Genomic DNA, 9,149 nt, shown 5'->3' with positions numbered 1-9,149 from the left:
ATTTGCTAAGTGTTTGAAATCCTTAATTTCAAAAAGCCACCTAGCCTTTTCAAAGCAGCATTTAAATGTTTAAGAAGTAATTTGGGCAAAGGTTTCATTTAAGATGTTATAGATAGCTATAACTACTAGAATCTAGAACAGTGGTTCTCAACCTGTGGGTCGGGACCCCATTTGGGGTCGAACGACCATTTCACGGGGGTCGCCAAACAACGCAGTCCGCCATTTTTCCCCCCTTTTCCTTAGCTGTGCTACTCCCTTTTATTCTATTGGCTTTTGAAAGCCAATAGAATAGACTCTCTTGAATAGAGTCTAATTCTATTGGCTTTCAAAAGCCAATAGGAATTGTCCAGGCTGTCTCTGCCCTGCTGAGCCCGCCAAAAGTCCCATTCTGCAAACGGTGCTGCACCAGTTGAGTAGTCCTCGACTTACGATCGGTTGGGGGTCGCGGCATTAAAAAAGTTGAGAACCACTGATCTAGAAGAATCTAGAATCTGTAGAGTAATCTAGATCAGGGGTGTCCAACCTTGGCAGGCTGGCTGAGGAATTCTGGGAGTTGAAGTCCACAAGTTTTAATGTTGCCAAGGTTACGGACACCCCGATCTAGAAATTCAATTTAAAATCTATAAATATGTAGAGCAGCGTTCTACCTATACAGCAAAAGCCAAATAGGGAGAGTTATAAAGGAAATCACATTTAGAACAAAGCCAAATATAAAGAGGGCAGTCTGGCCAACTCCCAGGTAAACCATACGCCAAAGTGCATGTTAAATTTTTGCAAAAGGCAGTTTTTTTTAAGCTGTGTGGCACCAACCCAACATTTGCCCCAGAACTGCATCTTGAAAATACGTGCTTTTACTGTTGGCTAAGTTTTTAAAATAACTTTGGTAGCTTTCCATTGGATTTGTCACCATCTCTATTCCTAGTTCTGGGTGGAGATCAGCTTTTTGGATTTGCTCATTAAACTTAATGTAGACAAGTACCAACACATTCAAGAAATAATTCCTTTCATGGGCATTGTGTATCTGGTTGTATGATTTGCATCCACCTGGCTTCAAAATTCTCCTTGGCACAATTCAAAAACCTTTTATTCTCTACTTAGTTAATGAAAAGCATTTTCTTTTTCTTTTAACATGGGAGCTAGGAATTATCATCTATAAAGGATGGCTGTTGATTTACACCTATCCCACTCCCTGCTCCTGCCCCTTTTCTACAGAAGAACCCATAACTTATTCCTTCTCCTTAATTTCAACAGCAGGGGAACCTTTTATGGGAAATCCTAGTTTATCATCCACAGAATTTGTTTTGCACATCTGTACCCATTAATTGGAAATTTGATCTGTTTTCACAAAGCACAGATTTTATTTCACCCTCCCCACCTTTGCAACATGGGCATAACTGAAAATGCAAATGATATGCAAGCTCTTGTAATAAAAATCAAGAAGCACATAAAAAAATGGGTTGAGATTAAATATCAAGATCAAGCTAATGACAACAGGTGTTTCAACCAGCCTTAGTTATTTAAATAGCTGGTAGCCCTGTGACACCAACCTGATGGAGTATCAATAATCCATCAAGCTGGGAAGGTCAAACATCACTATTTCTATGTGCTGCTTATATTCAACATCCCTTCACTGATAACAGGCAATCGTTATTTAGCAGAGAAATTGTGAAATGAAATCTGCACAATAATTTATTCTGCAATTATAGTCTCAGGTTGGACACTTGAATGGCAAAGAGAATGACAACAGTCTAAAAAACTTCTCCCAAAACTGTTAATCTTATTCAACTCTAGCAGATCCATCTGTTTCATCCAGTCAATAATAGCTGCATTGCAACGTAGCATTTAAAAATGTTTGTGCTATAGAATGGGTACCATAATAAAAAAAAAAATAGGTAACCAGATCAGTTTCTCTACTTTCCAAAAGCTAAGTAATGGTCAAGGCTGGAAAGTGCTTTGGTGAGAGAATACAAGGAAATGTCTGGGTTATACAGTAGACTGGAATTTGGAAAAAAAAACAAACCAGAAGACAAACCACTTCCAAACTTGGAAACTTTAAGACTTCTGGACTTCAACTTAAGTCCACAAGTCTTAAATCTGCCAAGTTTGGAGACCCCTGCTGTAATCCATGTTTCTCTTTGGTATGCACACATGTCCCTGAAATGAACTAAGCTCAGGAGACTCTTATTGGTAATTAGATTTGATCCATATAAACTGCATAGCAACATGGTTAATTTCTCGCGCCAACTTGCAGTCCAAGCACAACTAATTTAGTGCAAGGACACCCCATTGCATAGCTCAAATTCTAGCAGCAACTAGCAAAAGTCCCCGGCCCTTTGAAAAGCCTACTTTCTCTGTAATATCCCACACATTTCTAGAACATCAAACATTCATCTTTTTAACCACATTCACACCCCACAGCTCCTTCATTTCAAGCTGCATGGGCAATTGCGTTCCATTCCATTCCATTCCCCTAAAGATAGGATAGTAGCTTCATGTTTATCGGCAAGTATCCCTCAGGCAACATTTGGTTCGTAAGCAAAAAGCACTTTATTGCAAATGGGTACTTATACAAGGAAGTCATTTCAACACGAAGAGTGGTACAGAGTAAGCCTGCAAAGAAAGAAAGATGTTTCTAGTCAGAGGAAGAAAATGGCTCTCTTCTCCAGTAGATGGGCTGAAATTTTACAACAACGGTGTCTTTGCTGTCAGCATCCCAGCAGCACTGAGCAGAGTAGGAAAGGAACGTTACTTCCTTAAAGGCTTAAGAGTGAACAACCTTATACCTACAAGTAAGGGGAGTCCAAGCTCACAATGCTGATATCTAATGGGGGGGGGGAATATGAAAAATTCTGGGGTAGGCTGCTTCTCTCTTATTTCCCAGTAACAGCTGGCTTCTCTTGGCGAGTGATGGGAATGCTCCGTTCCAATGCAGGGGTTTTAGTGGGGGCAGTGATAGAGAGCACCCCCTCTGGAGACAAAGCGGAGGTGATAGCTGCTGGATCGATCCCCTTGGGGACCATATAGCGACGGTGGAACTCACGGGAGATGTAGCCGTGTTCGTCCTGTAAGAACAGAGCAACACAAGACAAATTAATGGTGAAACAGGGAAGAGCCCAAAATTTCTGTTGCTAAGTGAGACGGGTGAATTTTGCCCCATTTTACAACCTTTCTTGCCCCGGTTGTTAAGTGAGTCATTGCAGTCGTTAAATTGGTAACATGTTGGTTGTTAAGCTAATCTGGCTTCCCTATTGATTTTGTTTGTCCGACCTTCGCAAAATGATCCTGGGACACTGCAACCGTCATAAATATGAAGCAGTTGCCAAGCCTCCAAATTTTGATCATGTGGCCATGGGGATGTTGTAGCAGTCATTAAGTGTGAAAAACGGTCATTAAGTCACTTTTCTGGGTGATGTTGTCACTATGGGGCAATCTTTCGACATGCAAAGTTTTCAGGCTTTTGCAAACCTTTCCTGACCCACCTTTTCAAATTAAAGCATCTTAAAAAAAAATCACGGCATGCTCTTGTTACCAAGAACATTTCCAGCACTATCTTTATTGCTTCACCTCCCACAGGGTTCCTCACACCCTCCCTGGGCATCATCAGAAAACAAAAATAACCCTTGCAGAATTGTAGAGTTTTGTTCAGATGTTGGGTCCACCTGGTTCTGGGTGGGACAAGCAAGAAGCATATTGAAAAAGAATAAACTTGTTACTTTCCTTTAGGGAAGTGGGGATTTTGTAAAAGGCCAAAGGCACGAAAGTAGCCATTTTGCAAATCTACAAATAATATATAGGTGATATTTCAGGAAAGCATCCAAAAGAGCTCCCCAAAATTTAAATATTCCACTGGTGCCAAAAGCAACAAATTTTTAACCAAAACTGAGTTGTGTCCCAGCTGTAATACATGCTTTGTCTCGTAACTGCAAAATAGGCTAAAATAAGATCTATGGTTCAACATATTGGAAAAATCAAGACATCACGTTAAATCATAAGGTTTAAATGTCTGAATACAGCTTATATGAATACAGATAGTCCTTGACTTACAACCGTTTGTTTAGGGACCATTCAAAATTACAACAGTACTGAAAAAAGTGACTTATGATGGTTTTATAGACATTGCAACATTCCCATGGTCACATGATCAAAATCAGACACTTGGCAACTGACTCGTATTTATGACAGTTGCAGTGTCCCGGGGTCATGTGATCACTTTTTGTGACCTTCTGACAAGCAAAATCAGTGGGGAAGCCAGATTCACTTAACAACCATGTTACAACTACAGAAATTTTAGGTTCAGTTGTGGTTGTATGTTGAAGACTACCTGTATATAAATTGTAGCTTATTAACTCAAGGCTAGGATTAAGCACTTTGTGCAAGATCCACCTTTTTACCTCCGATCCTAAACACATCTTTGTGTGAAAATGCTGAGCAATGCAAATTCAGTTTGAGTTCCAGGTTAAACACAGGTTTAAAAATGCAGCCTTAAACTATGTTTTCCCCCACCTCAATCTCATTTTTTAACAATGTAAACAGCAGAAGGTCTAAAAAGCTACGTACCGGACGTTCCTCATGTTTGGCGTGTACTTCAATGTAGTCGCCTACCACCTTCACATGTATCTCTTCTGGTGAAAAGTGCTTGACATCCAGCAGGACAGAGAACTTATCCTTGTCCAGTTTCATCTGGAAAGTGGAGGGGGGGAAGTGGGTGAGAAACTAGCAACTTTTCTGAATCTAACAGAGAATATCTGCTGGGGTAATTCACATACAATAAAACTGTATTGGTTTAAGCCCGTGGTGGCGAACCTATGGCATGTGTGCCACAGATGCCCTCTCTGTGGGCACGCGTGCCATCGCCCCAGTTCTAGACCTTCAACTGGGTTTTATAAATCCTTTTCTCTTAAGGCCTCCGCCGACGTGTGCAAAAAAAAAAAAAGTTCAATCAATCAATCAATTTCAACTTCTTGTGGGAAAAAAAAGATCTCGCAAAGTTGGAATTGATTGATTGAACTTTTTAGTCCCAACCAGTCTGCCATTACCACTGCAGCCATGCCCACCCAATGGGCCACACCTATCCAATGGCCATGCCCACCCAGCACCCGATGGGTTTTGGGTTGCAGTTTGGCCACTCGGTCTCTAAAAGATTTGCCATTACTGGTTTAAGCCAAGAGTGTCCAGCTTTGGCAACTTTAAGACATGTGGACTTCAATTCCTAGAATTCCCCATGGCTGGCTGAGTTGAAGTTCATAGGTCTTAAAGTTGCCAAAGTTGGACATGCCTGGTTTAAGGCATTTCCACTGGAAACAGTTTCCATCCATCATTTAATCACAATCAGAAGCAACTTTATGTCTATATACACACCCCATACTTTCATGTTTATAAATTCATGGCTCTTTTACACCTGAAAGCTACCGGGCCGGGTTTGAGATCAGACTTCCATAAAATCGTATCTGAATCATATTTCTCATCATTCCCAGCAGCAGGCAGAATGCAAGATTTCCCCCCATCATTCTCAAGGAAATCCAGTATAGAATAGACTGGAAAACATGAGTGTGCAAGTATCTCATAGGTGCGCAGATGACAAGCATGCAGCAGCTGCAGGACATCTGTTTCTCTACAACAGCCAATTACAAACCAACCACTAGGTTATATAGGGTGAGACCATTGTCTATGCTGCTAGGCAACAGCCACCCATCCAAAAACTATTGGTCCAACACCCTGCCTCTCTTGCTACAATCCAGACGTTAAAAGTCCAAGTCTTTGAAGTTAGAAAATGATTTACAAATGGAGTTTGTAAGAGTTTCCACAACTCTGATCGCCAAATTTCTGCATAAATTGGGGCACCCCATTATTTGCATTTGCATTCATCCTGCAGAAACAAGTATCAACGTTACTTGAATAGCTTCTCCAGGCCGCTTTCTGGCTTTAAAAGTTTGGCATGGATGTCTTGAAACTAAATGTTATGGTTCCGGCTAATGAAACACTTCAAATAACTTCCAGGCATTGATTTTCCTAAAAGTCATTTATTGTTACAAAATGTCGGCACAGGCATAATGGAGGCTTTATGCTAAGATCTAAGTTCTCTTCCTCTGAGCAGTTAAATTATCAGCATGTTCCCTCCCTAAATTAGCTGTCATATATCACATTATCCAATTAGTGTGAAGGTCAAAGGTTTCCTTCCTTTCTTCCCCCCTGGCTTTGCCCCCCCTTCTGCTCTGTATTAACCCCCAAAATACCAGACAGTTCTGCATATTGTCAAAGCAAGAATATACAATATTTGCAGGGTTGACACTAAACTAAGGGCCTCCTCACTGCCTTAATCATGTTCAGTAATGGAAAGAAGGCAAGAAGTCAAACTCCAGGGGAAAACTAGATGCTCTGCCCCCCAAGGGCTCCCCACACTAGGATTTTGGAAAAAAAGATAATAGTTTAACAGGAACATCTTCCATCCTTCTCCAGAAAAAAAGCACTGTGAATTTAACAAGCAGGTGAACTTGCAGAGTGCACTAAGCTGTAGCTGGCCAAGTTCTTGCAATCCATAAACCTTAACCAATGATTGACACGCCACCATAGGTGGTTTTACTTCACACAAGCCAAATTGGCTCCTTGTTGACTTCACAAGCCAAGTCACAATCTGACCAAGGAACAGCTCCCTCTGTTCCCGCTGACTTTTTAGTCAAGGCAGCTAAGGCAAGGACAGGCAGCCATCCAACAGGATAGTGTTTCTTCTGCGCCTTTAGGGCTGCTGTATGCCAGGTCTCTGGCCTGGAGGGCAATTTGGCTGGCATTGTCCTTTCAGCTCGGGCAGGGAAAAGAACGTTACCATAATAGGCAGCGGACTCTCCCATTCCGCTTGGCACCGTTTCCGTTCTCCCCCACCCACCTCTCCCTTTCACTCATCGGCCCAGACCTTTTCGCCCCTTCGGGTGCTAGATGCGCGGAGCCCCGTTCCCACGGCGCCCTCGGCCCGCGAGTCCACGGTCAGGGGGAACCCAGGAGAAAACACAAACACACGCCCAGATCCGACGCAAACCCCGTCTCAGCACGTCCAGCCTATTCCCCAAGACCTTCCCAGCCCCGAAGAGACCCTAAAGTTGCCTTCCGCTCGGACGCGGCGCCCACCTCCGACAGCCCCGTCTCCGGCATGCTGGGCATCTGCATGGGTGGGAAGCGCATGTAATACGGGCAGAGAGTGGCCGAGAGCAGGTCGCTCTCCATCAGCCCCTCTCCGAACCTCTGGTCGAAGAGGCGAGGCGGGAAGAGCGAAGGGAAGGCCAGGGGCCGGCGGAACCAGGGGTGCTGGATGGTGATGTCCATTGCGCAGGAGGGAAGCAGCAGCTCAGCAATACCGACCCAGCGAGCCTTGACTGCACCGCGAGACTCAGACAGAGAGTCGGGTCTGGGCGGTCCTTTTATAGCCGCCGCCGCCGCCGCCGCCGGTCCGCCCACCCCCGTCTGGAACTCGCTAGAAGGTTTTCGGCTCTTCCGGACCCAGCGCGTTGCCTTGGTCCGCGGAGTTCAGCCGCCTCCGTGGGAGAGCCGCTCGTCTGGAAGCAGCAGTAGCAGCAGCAGAGCCGGGACGCCTCCGAGTCCAAAAAGAGAGTTGGGGGGGGGGGCAGCTGTTCCAGCTGATTTTTTGCTTTTGTCTGGCTTGGTGCGAGAGTTTGGTAGTGTGATCGCAAGCGGACGCGGGGAAAGTTGGTCGGTCTATGGGAGAGGCTGTTGCAAGCCTGGATTGGGGATTGGAAAAAGGGGTCGTTCTGTTTTTTTTTCTTTCCCCTCGCTCATTTCAGACGTTACTTTATGCACGGGGAACAGGCCAAATAAGCACCCGCGTAAGAGAGCGAGCGAGCGAGCCCTGCCCTTTTAGAGAGATTTTGAAGAGAAGCGCGATGACTGTTAATGTTCCGGACTGCGAAGACGGGACAGCCACTAGGTGGTTATGTTGCCCTGTGGAGGCCATCCGGGGTACTACAACACAAATCTGATAATAGTCGTAGTCGCCGTAACTTAATCTATTGTACTCCGTGGCTCTTCAACAGGTGGATCAGCTTCAAGAGACGGCTGTGACTCGGCCTTTTGCAGGGTGATTTTTATCATTTCTTTAAAACAGCTTTTCTTAAAGGAGAGCATCACCAGATGACTAGCTGTGGTCGTACAAGTGATACCCTTGTTCATAAATGTTGGAAATTTTCCTGTGAATCCTGTGTCTTTTCTTCTACTTATCGTTTTTAATTGCATTTGTATGGTTTTGTTTTTAAATTATTTTGATTGTTTGGTTTTTGTTATTTTAACTATGTGCACCACCCAAAGTCACAGCTCTAAATTGCAAACTTCATAAATAATCAAACTAGCCCAGAGGTCTTAGTTCAGGCAGCATACTCATCCACACCCAAACTAATCAAGGTTAACATGGGCCAGTTTTAGCATATCCTAATACAGTGGGTAATTCTGGAACTAGGTTAAGTGTACTACGTGTATCCAACCAGTGCCTGTAATGGAGAAAAGTCAGGGTTGTGTAGTATATTAGTTTGGTACGGGAAGTGTTTTCATTCTAAGTTTTTATTGATGAAACATTTTACAGCAAAGGTGTCCAACCTTGATTACTTTAAGAATTGTGGAATTCAACTCCCAGAATTAACTCTGGGAGTTAACGTCCACAAATCTTAAAGTAGGCAAGGTTGGACACCCCTGCTACAGATTAAGCTTTGTATAACAGCACAAACCACTAAACCAAAAGGGAATAAAACAGGAGCAACATGCGCAAGACCTGCTTGAGCAAGAGGTTGGACTAGTTACTAGAAGACCTCCAAGGTCCCTTCCAACTGTTACTGTTAACAAAAAAAAAAGTGGGCTTCCTGCACCAAGTAACACTGTGACATACACTGACAACCATTTTAAGAAACAAGGTCACTGCAGAATGATCCTTGTTAAAACAAAAGATTGCATTTATTTTAGGACATTGTGCCACATTCTCTCCAAACCTACCTTCTCCATCAACAATACAAGAAGCCAGATGGCTCTCGGGGAATACATTCACTCCCAAACTTGATGTGTTCCAGATGTGTTATCCCCCTTGCCTCAGTCAGAATGACCTGTGAGTCTGAGTGGTAGGACTGGAGGACCAAGATAAGAACAATTGCTGTTCTCAA

General features: G+C 43.6%; 1 protein-coding gene across 1 annotated transcript; it reads right to left on the bottom strand.

Annotated features, from left to right (window-relative positions):
- Positions 1 to 2,523: 2,523 nt before the first annotated feature.
- Positions 2,524 to 7,395, bottom strand: HSPB6 (heat shock protein family B (small) member 6). Its single transcript, XM_039325651.1, has 3 exons — positions 7,120 to 7,395; positions 4,558 to 4,680; positions 2,524 to 3,062 (listed from the first exon to the last, which is right to left on the bottom strand). Exons 1-3 carry the CDS (start codon positions 7,312 to 7,314, stop codon positions 2,871 to 2,873), a joined length of 510 nt encoding a protein of 169 aa, XP_039181585.1. The 5' UTR covers positions 7,315 to 7,395; the 3' UTR covers positions 2,524 to 2,870.
- Positions 7,396 to 9,149: the final 1,754 nt, after the last annotated feature.

This window comes from Crotalus tigris, unplaced genomic scaffold (genome assembly GCF_016545835.1).
Source record: "Crotalus tigris isolate CLP2741 ecotype Arizona unplaced genomic scaffold, ASM1654583v1 scf7180000024338.4412243, whole genome shotgun sequence".
NCBI lineage: Eukaryota > Metazoa > Chordata > Lepidosauria > Squamata > Viperidae > Crotalus > Crotalus tigris.
This window is presented reverse-complemented; position numbering and strand designations above follow the sequence as displayed.